This window comes from Argiope bruennichi, chromosome X1 (genome assembly GCF_947563725.1).
Source record: "Argiope bruennichi chromosome X1, qqArgBrue1.1, whole genome shotgun sequence".
NCBI lineage: Eukaryota > Metazoa > Arthropoda > Arachnida > Araneae > Araneidae > Argiope > Argiope bruennichi.
Genome location: NC_079162.1, coordinates 32,926,437 through 32,940,786, shown reverse-complemented (window position 1 = coordinate 32,940,786; position 14,350 = coordinate 32,926,437). Strand labels below are relative to the sequence as shown.

The 14,350-nt window shown below is 30.0% G+C and overlaps 2 protein-coding genes across 3 annotated transcripts in view; both read right to left on the bottom strand.

The window, feature by feature from the left end:
- Positions 1-14,350, bottom strand: part of LOC129958114 (sialic acid synthase-like) — a 121,637-nt gene that overhangs the window by 3,792 nt on the left and 103,495 nt on the right. The gene's annotated exons all lie outside the window — the stretch shown is intronic.
- LOC129958113 (sialic acid synthase-like) overlaps positions 1-14,350 on the bottom strand; it is a 53,822-nt gene that overhangs the window by 14,943 nt on the left and 24,529 nt on the right. For both annotated transcript variants that reach the window (XM_056070303.1, XM_056070304.1), the window contains 3 exons: positions 12,173-12,427; positions 7,917-8,012; positions 5,295-5,465 (listed from right to left, as the gene is read on the bottom strand). In XM_056070303.1, the coding sequence (XP_055926278.1) occupies positions 5,295-5,465; positions 7,917-8,012; positions 12,173-12,427 (522 nt within the window). The remainder of the gene's footprint in view (positions 1-5,294; positions 5,466-7,916; positions 8,013-12,172; positions 12,428-14,350) is intronic.

The following is a 14,350-nucleotide window of genomic DNA, read 5'->3' as shown; positions in this document are numbered from 1 at the left end:
TGACGAAAACATGTTTAAATCCTGTTTTTAATTTTTAATTAAACTTTTAATTAAAATTACAATAAATACGCTCTTAGTAATTTTCAATATCCCAGAAGTAACTTCCTGCCACATTTCACATTCCTAACTCTAATTATTTTCACTGCGCATTGCTTTGCCAATCAGGACAAACCTCTAACAGTAGAGAGATTCTAATGCGAAACAATATATATAGATACCTGTATGAGTTACAAAAAGTGAAACAGCAAAAATCTTTAAATATAGTTGAATCTGAACCCTAAAGAATACTAGTTTTGAAAATATTTCTTACAAAATTCTTTTCTGAAATTTTAAATACCAGATCTAATGTATTATTTTACATACAAAAAAAACCTAAAATTTGTCGAGATTGGTTCACTAGATAACAATTTTCAAATATAAGAGAGCATTAAAAAATACACTATGAAAAAAATCACAATAATTGAAAATCTATGGCTTCTAATTAAAAATTTCTTCATATTCGGATTTTACGCAATGATTAACGCAATGAGTAAGAATTCAATATATATAGTATAGTAAATAACTTTAATACGTTGTACAAGAGATTGCACTAAAACGAAATATTAGCGAAAACAATGATCAAATTTATAACGAACTAAAGAGGCTTCAATGTCAGTGTTTTTATATCTCTTTAGGGCATCAAATTCATCTCGCTGTATTCATATTTCCCGTTCATTGCACCAATCTGCGTATTTTTTTTTATAATACATAAAAAGGTTAAACATACATTTATCACAGAAAACTAAAATAAATTCTTCACCATCTTTGAATCCTACTGAAGATCAAACGTTTTACGAAATCGCAACAAGTATGATACAGAACGCATTTCTTATTGCCTCTTTGGGTTAACCTTCCAAATATTTCGATAAACAACAATGCACATTGTTGAAGAAAGAGGAGGTGGGGAAAAAAAGATATTGAATTTTATTTTAATAAGTGTTGGCACTTTTTTATTTTTATTTTTTTTTTTTTGCATTTTTCGAGAAAATTAAGCACTTTAAAGAACCTTTATTCAGAATTAAGCACTTTTGAGGTGCTTAAAAATGATTTTCAAATGTAAGCACTTTTCATAACGCTACCCACCCTGTAGGACTCAACCACAATTCCTGCCAGTGTTGCTGTCACGGCGATCGTGTCATTCAGTTTTTTCCGCCAACCTTTGGGAGGGTCGCGGTAGTCAAGTTATGATTATTAGAGTGGAGATGCCATGGTGCTTTATTATTTTATTATTAATAATATATTAAAAATGGATTGTATTGTTTTTGTTTAAAATAATGTAATTTAATGCCTTGTTTCAAATAGTATATTGACAGTAAAAAAAATAATGTAAAAGTAATATATATTAGTTGGGGTAGGTTTTTAATACACAAAACCTTCTTTTTTTCTAATTTTTTTCAGGCAACAATAGAGATGAAAAATTTAACAAGATAAATGCATGAATAAAAAATAGAGTTTATATAATATATTCCAATATTTTTGAACTTATGTTACATATATATATATATATATATATATATATATATATATATATATATATATTTATATACACACCTGTACAGACATCATCCTGTGACTGGGATTAATGTACAGAATATTGAAAGAACAAAGGAAATATATGTCTATACATGTTTTTTTAAACAGAACTTAAAATGTGAAGAAATGTAATTATATATATATATATATATATATATATATATATATATATATATATTACTCAACAATCCAAAGTCAAAACGCAATTTTTCTTTAAAAGAGAAAGATTTTTGAGGGAATTTCTCTTTTCTTTTTCAGGATAAATATATTTTTGAGAATGTTTGTGGCTGCAGTTTTTTCTCTTAAATATTCTTTCCAACATTTTCAACAAAATTATTGATGTTTCAAGAAAATTAAAGGATTTTTGAATTCACATTTCTGTTTTCTTGGTGGATTCCTTGCATTTAAAAGAAATTTCGTCACGTTTTTCGGCAAAAAATAATAATTTGAGATGAAAAATAATTATATTCTTGAAATAATAAAATTTCAGAAACTAATTTAATGCGATTGAACATCGCCTATTATCTTTCTCTAAACTATTTTTTAAGATTCAGAATATAATTCTAATACATAAAAGTATTTAATCTACTTAAATGGATTAGAATGGAATTTTACATTCGCAGACTACAAGTTTAAAAAGTCATAAATATAAGTTATAATTACTCTTCGATTCCAAGACATTCAGTTATATTATACAAATGGGCGAAAAATTTTTGTTAAGCTTTAATTTCCAATGAACTTAAGTTATTAAATAATGAATCCTAATTAAGATTTGTAGCTTTTGCTAACCATTAAGAAAACTATTTAAAGCTTTATATTTAAAACTTGAGAATCTCAAAGCAAAATTTCGGAACAATGATGTAATGAAGTTTGGAAAAAACACCTTGTCAATTGGAATAAATGGGAAGGCGTCTAGATTTTGCGTGTCTTTGCTATTGTATTCATAAATAGATTCGGAGAACAATTTGAGTGGCAGTACTTATTTTCGAGAAATTTCCATAATTTTATAGCAGAATAATTGGAAAGGTAAAGGAGTTACAGAAATGTAACTTCTTGAAAGGAGGGACCCCCCCCCCGAATTTATTGCCTTATTTCATACATTGAAGCAAGGATAGCAAAAGCTAGAAAACATTAAAAATAATATCAGTTATAAATATGGGAAACTATATTGTACTAGAAGGAAAGCTATGCATTTTGCACTATTTTAATATTGTAAAATAATAACGCGCATATTGTTTTTCACATTTTACAATTTCATGTGCGCTACTTGGGTTACCATTATCAGGCACTGCAACCACTTGAATTGGAAGTCTGACGATATCAGTGGAATTCTCCGTATGACAGTCTGAAAGAATCCCAACATGTAAAATCCTTGTTAAGGAGATCTAATTGAGGATTAAATATGTAATATCTTCCTTATATAGAATCTGAAATGAATCCGAATAATAAATGTCTACCATTCCATCAAGAAATACCTCCCACCCTCTCCAAAACGATGTCTCGGATTTTAAGATATTGCCAGGACTGATCCTCGATGTTCATAGAATTTTTCCATCATGGAGTAGTGTTCCTAAGAAAACCGAAGACAGAGATTGCATTTATTTCGCTCAATTCAAGCAGTTTCTGTGTACCCGGTCTCGACTAGCTTTGAAAGAAGGTGGAAATTCTAAGATTTGTCAATAGCCAGAGTTGTAGGGAGCATAATCTCAGAAGGGGTAAGTTTCTTTTACAATATCTATTCCCGTGTCTTTAAAGTGGCAGAGAGAGAGAGAGAAAGAGAGAACTTCCATTCACAGAAAGGGCCTTTTGCACAAAGCTTATGTTTATGCGATACCGCCATTTATGCAGGAATCGCATGTTAGAACAACTCACAGATGTAAAAGAAATTTCATGACTGATGATAAAACGTCTTAGTTATAATGCTATTTTACTAATAAAAACCTTGATAACAATTTCTTCTTTTTATCATTTTTCAGACATTATTTACCTGAAAAGGTCATTGGGCAAATTGCAAAGCATGTCCCTATATCAGCATATCTTATTTAAACAGCAAAATTTTGAAAAATATAAACGGAGTGCGCTCATTGTTGAAGGTACAGATAACACCTTCTTCAGCAATCTCTAAGGTCAAGGGTCTTTAGGGAGACCACAAACTTCGGAGGCGGTTGCGGTTTCGTCTCCAAATATTAAGAGATCCCATTCGGCTTCATACATAATGCAATGAATGTGTTACTGAAAATTTCAATTCTGAATTGTTGCCTTGACATACTGAATACAGAAAGTGATAGGTATCAAATCTATCACAAATTTAGTTTCAGTGCTTAGCCAAATCCCTTGACAATCGGGTTTAAATTATAGAAATACATCACAAACTTAAGGCTAATGCAATAACCACAGAAATAATTAAACAAAACATTGTGTGTTTTTTTTTTTTTTGGTAAACAAAATAAGGCAACATTCAAATACTTACTTAAGCATATCTTCTATGAATCTAAAATTTAAATGAGTAGTTTTATTAATGATAGTAACAATTTCCATTAATTTCCTAAATACTTATAACATGTATTTAATATTAATTCATGTCTACGAAACTTTTGACAAAGAGACAAATTATGAGCTCAATTACTTAAATAACTTTTAAGTTGAATTTATGATAATATTCAAAATTATCCCAAAGTTTTACTTTACAGTTACTTTACAAAAATATTTTGTAAATTTAAAGTCAGTAGAAAATAAAATATTTTGTTTGAATTGTAAATATATCTGAAAGTAACAGAATAACAATTCTTTTATTATATTTAAATGGTAATCAGTTGCTTGAAAGCTTTACTTTAGGGATCAGAAAGCAATTTATTCTAAAATGACATGCTTAAAGTATTTCAATAAATAAAAATGAACGAGTTTTACAGAAAGATTAACAAAAAATGCGTAGGAACGTGAAAAATAATAAGATATCCACACTCTTAGTAACAAGCTCTTATCATGCAAACATTCAATGCCCCTGAGTATCATCTTTGGCAAAATTGATCTAAATTACCCCTTAGAAATTGGGCAAAAATGAACCAGAACAATATAAGCATCCAAATTTTTACATCATACACACTTACTTCCCTTTTCGACAAGTGGGATAAACACAAACACGCCACTGATATAAGTTAAATTTAATAAATTAATACTGAATACTGAGTAAATAAATTTTAATACTGAAAATGGTGCTCATTGACTGATTGCATCAAAATTCATCATCATGGTAGTAATAAAACTCCCCTGGATTTTTTTTTTCCAGATACATCGAAAATTAGCTCAGTCCGACTCAAAGCTAGAGTATGAATGGTTGATTTCGTATTTTTGTTTTAAAACTCAAAGAATTTTGTATTCCTTTTTGAAATTTTGTGAGAAAAGACTTTAATCGTTTTCTTTAACTTTAATATTATATTTTCTTTAATGAGTGAAGAATAGCATCAGTTTTTAATTCATCCTTTTTTGCATGTTTTTTTTTTTTCGCTAAGCTATTTACAAAAAAAAAAAAAAAAAAAAATCCAAGTATATTTTAAAATATTAAAATACGTCTTGCGTTAAGCATGTCATTTCGGAATAAATTGTTTACTGGTGCTAATATATGGAATATTTGCATTATATGAAACGTTTATACTTTTTGTTTGAGAAATATATAAACTTTAAAGTGTGACCATAAACTAGTCACAAATGTAAATAAAATATACCTTTGCGTAGCAATCAAGTTCACAAACTTGATTTTCTTTTTGGAATTTTCCCATGGCTTGCTCAACTATTTTAATTGATTTTACAAAATATCTAAGTTCAACTGGATTTAATGATGATGCATGATCACTGCCTTTAAGACTATGATGAAGAGTAATGTGTCTCTCGATAATCTGAAATAAGAATAATAATGACGATTAATTAACAATTAGATGCGCTTTCTTTGCAACATTAACTAAACTGTTGAATTAATTAACATGGAGCTAAAGAAATGGTTCAGTTAAGTCATATTAATTTGAAGTTTAGAAGCAACAAATATTACTTTGGAAAGCAAATATGAGTCGCAAGCGGATGACAAAAACGACACCTGAATCAGTATAATCGTCTATTCCAAATTGTCATACCATAACAGCATTTAACGAAACGCAAAAATAATTCATAGAAATTCTGTTATTTGTTCAATATAAAGTTCATACGAGAGCTATATAAAAAAGATCTGACCTTCAATTTTACCATACGCAGTAGCGTTTCTAGGGTGGCGACTATGTGCATAAAGGAAGCAGATAATTGAATGCGCCTGCTTGACCTTTTTTTTTTCCCGGCGCGTCCAAGTGTACCAGTCGTTAGATAATGGCCGTTGGATTAGTTGATATTTACGAATTCGTCGGATTCCTTAATTTCTCTCATAATGGTCGACAGAATTGAGCAAATACATTGGTACTAAATTCTCTCAAAACTAAACAATTCATTAAATTCAGCAAGTATTTGGAGACGATGCTATAGGAGTAATACAAATTCAGAAATGGTTTAAGCGATTCAAAATTGTCCGTGCATTCGTGCAGAATGAATAGCGTCCTGGGTGAACACAAGCCGCGTGGAATGCAATTATTGTTTTAACAGTGAAAAATCTGATAAAAACATGACGTGACAAAATAAATTCCGACTGTATGATACAAATCAGTGCAAAAGACCAGACCATTAGACGGTGAAAAACTGGAGGTTGCACCACAACAATGATTCTGCACATTCATGGTATCCGATTCAAAATTTGTAGGCAACATGTATTTACTGTCGTTCGTCAACCTTCCTATTCCCCATAAATGGCTCCTTAAGACTTCTGAATGTTTTCAAAGTTGAAGACAATATTGAAAAGATCCCATTTACAGAATACAAAACAGATAATGCAGAATGCGACGGCCATTCCGAAAAAAGGCTCAAACTTTTTTTGTGTGGGAGAGGGACAGAGGAAAAAATATTCCTTGAAATCCTTGAAGAGGATTTGGGTCCTAATCCCGTTACATGAAAAATATTTCTTTTGTCCAAACTTCGAATACTTTTTACACAGCCCTTGTACACTAACTTAACATGAAGACACTCTTAAGAATAAATTTCAAGGAACAATGAATTTTTAAATAATAGCTCAAAAATCAGAAAATGCAGTTTGACTAAGATACTAGCATTGTCTATTTCTACTTCAAAGTTAACTGTTTCGCTAAGAAGAAATTAATAAAATTTAATGAATATGCTGTATAGTGGAATTTTATTATAAATCTCATTCGGAAGGATATACTGAATGTCACTTCCACATTTTATATAGAATTTCATGCTATTTCGACGGAAATAAATGTTTATAAATTATAATCAAAATCGCAACGAATTATGCAGACAAAAATAATAAGTCAATAAGTCATGTATTACAAATCAAGATGATAGTTCAAATAATATTTATAACTGGCAATAGTAGTTCGTTATATGAAAAATTAGCAGTGTTTCAGCAAAAAAGTTTTAAAATTTTTGCAGTTTTTTACCCGTAAAAACCCAAAATGTTGAAAATTTAAAATCATGTTTTTCGGTTGAAATTTGCTGCATTTCAAATATGTCAAATAATCGGCCTATAAATTCCTCCTTGTGTAGTATATAGAAAATTCTATGAAAGTTGAAGTGATAATTTATGAAATAAAAGCATCAGATCCCCCCCCTCTATTCTTCAACATACTTCCCTCTTTAAGTAGTTACTTCATAATGTTCATCCAAAAATTAATATCAAATAATTCATACATAAAAGTACTTACTTTTAAGTTTAAACACACTGAATACATTTTCTATAAATATTTCAAAAATTTTAGAAGCTTTTCTGGATCTTTCTTTAGAATCTGGTCGAGCAGCAGCTCTGATACTCAAAGTTAAAAGTGAGAAACAGATGCTTTTGCTCTTAAAATCTATCGACCAGTTGAGTATAAAAAGGGGTTTCATGGACTGCAGACCGACTAGTGCTTCTCTTAAGTGTAAATTCATTTCCATCTTCTCTTTACGTCTTTGTTGGTTTCTTTTTCTATCAAACTCTTAGAGTTGTAAAGAAAATCAAATTGGATAAAAAGAGAAACTGCAACATTAAAATATAATTTCAGGGCCTGTTGCAGCGTATACACACTAATGGACCAAAAGCCACTATTCATCGTTTTTCTTTCTTTCTGCTTCTTCTTTTTTTTTTAACAATTTTTCAGATATGAGTAAATAAAATAGCACACATAAAATTTATCATAATGAAAAGATAAAGCAAATCCAGTGTCGCATAATTAACAAAATAAAAATAACCAAGAGCTGTTTATAAATTAAACTTTTACTTTTGCACCAGCAGCAACAGCGGCCACGGATTCTACAACTCCCTCTTCATGACCAGAATATCCAATAACAGCACCAGGGTAGAGATTCTTGTAGGCCTTTAAAAATAAAAGATAAATTAGTTCATTTATTTTCTGCAATAATAATTTCTAATATGCAAGCAAATTCCTGTTCGATAATTCAAAACTTTTTAAATACATCAGATTAAGCCGATTTATGTTCCTTAAGTAACTTAGAAATTTATAATCGTATCATCACAAAATTGGTGTTCATGGCAATTTCTCAAGTTCGGTTTATTTAGATCGAAAAAAATTTAACCGAATTAAATAATATAGTTAATTGATAAGTATTTTGGAAGTTTCCTATTACGGAAATCGAGATTTTCAATAATTAAATCCAGTATGTCTTTTTAAACAAGTATCGAATTTCATTCCAAAATTCGCAATACTTCTTCCGTTATAATTAATTTTGTTTGCTTAAAGGTCCGTATGAAAAGAGCCATCCCATTAAGGACCATATATTAAGGTAATCTCAATTTGATAAAAGCCAAATGTGCATTTCTTACATTTTATTTCATTGAGGTACTAAAAAATTAATCAACTGTGACAAAAATTGCTCTTCAGCACAACTATTCATTTTCAAATTCCAACTCATATATGATTTTTTTATCGGAAATTTAAGAATTTCATTTCTTTTCAAAATATTTTTGAATCTGCCTTCACTGTTAATCCAATCCTAAATATTTTAATACCACTCAGAAATTTTAACAGAGATTGAAATGCATTGGTTCCAATATTTTTAAGTGAACTTTTATTTCATTGGTAAAAAAATTAAATAGCATAATAGCATTTGAAGCAAATGAATTTATCAGCTTTGATATAAAAGAGGAAAATTTATTTTTATGTTGAAGAGATTGTTAAACATATAAGAAATTTATTAAGCCAAAAAGTATTTTTGGCTTAGTACTTTTGCACTTTGGTTTCAAAGAGTTTTCCAAGTATGCTTTAATTAGATGAATAGAATGAAAGTAAATTTAGGATTTTAACTTACAGAAATAAAGTGTGATTCACAGAAGAAAATTCATTTGATGTCATCTGATTAAAATAACCTCGTATGGATATTATTTAGATGATGAAATAATTCATCATCTGAGAATTAACATTTTTTTCTTTTGTTTCATTATCAAGAAATTTTTATTTTTTTCATATAAAGATACACGAAAAATCACTGCAATCGTCTATCCATTTGAAATCGTGAATCTACTAAAAATTCATGGTTCAGACTCCTTGAATCAACAATAATTTGAAATTCCGTTTGCCTATTTGTGAAAAAGGAAACTCAAAAATGAAGCGAGTCAGACCAATAAAGTACCCTATTCTATATTTTTCACCAAATTTTTACATTTGTAGTATTACATCAAATTTTGACTTAATCAAAATAAAGGATATTATGTTACCACGTGAATGAGAATACAATAGTTCAAAAAAAGGATAGATGAGAAAAAAAAAAAAATCTAGTATTAGGTTTTATCGAGTGTTCAAAGGAGATTGCAACAAGCCAGATATATAAATTTTAGTATGCAGTTTTGAACTAAAAATGTAGTAATGTGTTGTATTTCCGATCCAATCAATGTCTGAAAGACGTATTACTATTACTATTACTATTACTGTAAAGTATGAGGGAAAGTCAAAAAGTAAAGAGACTATTGCAATTTCTCTTTCCAGGGTTTGGTAACACCGCTAGTATTTAGAGCTGAATTAGTGTAGGCACTGGCAACACTTCTATACAACGTGTCACTCTTATTCCTGCTTTATAACCATTAAATATGGCAGCTCCACTGGCGATCTGCAACAAAGAGGAAATGAGGGAAGTGAATCGATTTTTGTTTGTTAAAAGTATTAAACCTGCTTAAATTATTCGCGAAATGCAAGCGCAGTGTGGTAACAGCTGTTTATCGCGAAACATTAACCATCAGCTGATAAGATTTTGCTTACACTATTCTGGTAAGTGGAAAGTGTAATAGTCGTACATTTCACTACAAGACGCGAAACTGCGAACGGAGAGAACTATTGTGATGTGCTGCGAACTGAACTGAAACTTGTAATCAGATCCAAACGTCGTGGAAAACTGAGAAAAGGTGTCACCCTGCAACGGAATAACGCTCAGGCAGATTCTTCAAAAAGGATGACCAAAACAATACAGGAGTTCAGATTCGAAGAGCTACAACCCCTGCCATACAGTCCAAACCGAACTCCCGGCGATTTTCACATGTTTGAACCATTGACGAAAGCGCAAAGGGGAAGAAGATTTGCAACCGATGAAGAAGTTACTGATACTGTACAAAACTGGTTACACATACAATCAAAAAACTTTTTTTCCGATGGAATTAAAAAACTTCTGAAACTCTGGGAAAAGTGAGTTGAAATCCAGGGCAGTTATGTAGAAAAATTATGAATGTTTCAGTTTTCTATCATTAGAATAAGTGCACCTTTTCTAAGATGTCCCTTTACCTTTTGACTCTCTCTCGCAATTAAAACGTCATTAACTATTTTCAATTTTTTAGACACATTATTCGTATGCAATACAGACATAATATCTTTTTAGCCATGACGGCAATCACGGAAATAACAATGAATAAAAGGATCAAGAGGCCATTAATTTGATCCTGAATATTCCGATATTGCATCTTTAAATTCGAATCCTATTAAAACATTAATAATAAAAAAAAAAAAACTTTTGTGAAAAGAGTGATTTGTATTTTTCCCATTTGAAGTCCTTAGCCCTACGAAAACTAAAGAATTTAAAGTATAGGATTGTACTTTTTTCTAAAAAAATTCATAAATACGTATTAACTACACATTTAACCCTTGGTCGCTAAAAATCGCAATATAGCAATATAAATATACTTTCTTCTTAATATTCTTTTGTATTAACTGATTATATATATATATTTTAAAAGATATGTAATTCCCCTTTATATAAAAATCATCTAATCTGCAAATAATAGACAGGCGATTTTATAACAGTAGTTAAGTCACATATCACAATGATTAGATCTATAGAAGCAATTTGAAATTATATACATTCCTTCAACAAGTAGGCGTGCCAAGATGTTTCCAATCGCCAATGAGAATCTTGCAATTTTTTCGAAACATTTCAACAGCTATTACAGATATGCAAGTGCTTTTTTAGGATTCCGAAATTTTAGTATCCCAGCTTTGCTGCCATTTGAAAATTTTATTATATTACATTTCACCTTTTTTTTTTTTCTTTCTTTTTTTTTTATCACAGCCGTGTTTAAAAAATAAAAAAAAAAAATAATAACTGGACTTCACAATTTATTTTATCTATTTGTATAGCAAAATTATGTTCTTTAAGCGAAGCAAATAAAAAATGAGAGAGAAATATATCATGGTTTACGAGATACGAGATATCACCAAAAGTTTCTGATTCATTTAACAATGGGCGTACAATTTTTAAAAACTTTACAACTCTTGAAATTTTTATCAGAATCGAACAAAATTTTTTTGGTGGCTATAATCATGATGATTAAGTAAAAGAAATTGATAGGCATAGTGGGGAAATGACAAGATACTAATTAACTGTATTAATTAGCCCATTATTTAATATATCTATCTACACAAATCTCTCCTTATGAGCCATTTCCATCGACACTAAGTTTGTGAAGATGCGCTAATAAATAGCAAAGTTACATTTAGTCCTGTTATTTTTGTTGACAATTTTACAATTGCTATGTTACATCAAACAGAAGAAGAATAAATCGATATTTACATAAACATACAAAACAAGGAAATTTTCACATATGATTATGTTTAACATTTCAACATATTCTGCGATTACACATAAATTCAAAAAAATCTTTCATGTAAGCTTATTATACACAATGTAAGTAAATATGGTGTGTTGAAAATATATAATCCGAATTTTAAAACGAATAAAGAAAATTAGTTACGGTAACAGTGAATCATTCATTTTTTGAAGAAAATAAGAGGAATAAGTATGGTTAAGAAATGTAAGAAACTGGTTAAAGTATAATAATAAAGTAAAATGAAAATTACTTTCTCCATATCAAAAACTCCATTTCCTCAATTTAGTTTAAATTTCGTTAAAGTACCACAAATGAAGCCAGTATATTTTTTTAATCCAGACACACACACAGATAATTTAAATACTTTTTTTGAAAACGCATGAAACTTTTAATTAATTTCAAAAGAGAATATTTCAAAAAAATTTGTACCTGTATGACGTTTAAATTAGCATAACGCGATGGTGTAGGATAACAACTGGTACACTGCATTATTGCTATGTCTCTTGCTGATTTTAAGATTTCATAATAAACTGTAGAAAGGTCTTCTTCACTAGTCATACCAGTGGAAATAACAAGTGGCTTGTTATATCTACTAACATGTCTCAGGAGTGGTAAATTAGTTGTATCAGCAGAACCTATTTTGAAGAACGGCACTCCAATATGTTGTAAAAAATCAATTGATGGCTACAAATAAATATAATAGAATCATTCAATATCTTAGACAAAACAAATATATGAAAATGCTAAAGTAAGATATATATTTAAAAAAAAAAAAAAAAAACTTTTGAATACGCTATGTGGAGCATTATATTACATCTTTTTGTCTGCTTTCTATAAATTTTTTTTTGTATTAATAACTGCAGTACATTTTCAATTTTTATACATTCATTAGAGTAATTATGTTTAAGATGTTTTCAGAATTAATTTCAAACATTGCAATATTATTCTAAAACTACATTATAACCATTATCAAATCTATGTTAACACAGAACTGACTTCTGTGTTAACACAGAACTGACTTCTTTTAAACATAGGAGATAATTTTCCATTTGAGACTCAGTAATCTCCCTCCACCTCCAAAAAAATCACCCCATTTAAATTCTCAAACACTACAAAGACATGAACAACTAAAGAATGCATAAACTAAATAAAACTTAATAATCAAATTGGCATTTTAAGTTTGTTCCATCAATAATTGGCACAATTCATTCAAAAGGCCATGGTGGCATGGAGATTTCAATACTCTGATCAGAGCTGATTCTGAAAATTTTCGCACATCAAACAAACTTCTGTTTTATGCCTACATTTACAGTAGAACCTACCTAACACCTACGTATTGTTCTCAACGATACCACAGATTCCCTTTCCTTTGTTGACGAATGTCAAAGAAATCTCTATCAGAATATATTAGTAAAATCAATAAAGGAAAACATTTCTGTCACTCTGCTCTTGTGTCACGATGTAAACAGACGTGTCTCTTTAGCATCGATTTTTCTCCTGTACAAATTACTGGTCTCACATGGTGAAATAAATTGAATTTCATTCCAATAGTATCATATCGGCCACGCATCTTCCAAAATTATGATGTATAAACAGAAGTTTGTAGATGAGTGGTCGACAAGAAGGTAAATTTAGAGTTAACTACATCGTGTTACACTTAACTTCATCATCATCACTAACACGTGTCAATTCAGGAAAGAAGGATCTCATGAAATTTCATATCGTAAGAACGCTGCGGACGTTAGGGATTTTTATCCCTTCGCATGCAGCATGAGAATTACAGAATCATCAACTTGTTAGAGCCAGTGTGAGAAATATTTAAATAAATTTTTGGATCAGGAAATTAGAAAATTTTTTAAAATAAAGTAATACTAGCTAATTTAAGAAAAAAAATTAGGAAATTAGGCTTTAAATCAGATTAAGGAATGTCATTAATCATATGTATATCAGGGTGGCCAGCATTTCTGTTTGAGATTCCCACATTTTTTTTCTTTTTTCATTTTTGTCAATTTTAAAATAAAGTAATATGAGCTAATTTAAAATAAAAAATAGGAAATTAGGATTTAAATCAGATTAAGGGATGTCATTACACATATGTACACTCATGTCCAAAATTAAGGTCACAAAAATGTTTTTCAAAGTAATTCTAAATGGCTACCAGTAAAATTTAAACAAATTATATTTTATATATTGTGAAGGACCGGTAACACGATATTAACCTTTGCTGTGGGAAAAAATGTTGTTTAGCATTAGTTTTTGAGGAACTACTGAAATTAGACCGTTTAGGCATCTGGGATTTTTGCCTGCAATTTTGTGAATATTGCATTAAAACAAAAAATTTAACCTGTTTCCAGTGAGAATGAGTTCTCATAATCGTTTAGACGTTTCGTTGAGATGGAGAGCCATTGGCAGGCTTGAAGCTGGGCAGTCTCAAGCGGAGGTAGTTCGATGGTTACAAGTGGCACCGAAAGTGGTATCCAGGTTGTGGAATCAATTCCAAACAAGTGGTACTGTAACCAGGAAGGCCGGCCAAGGCCGTCACAGAGCAACGACGCCTGCACAAGATCGCTATTTGACATTAAATGCAAGACGGCATAGGCTGACAAC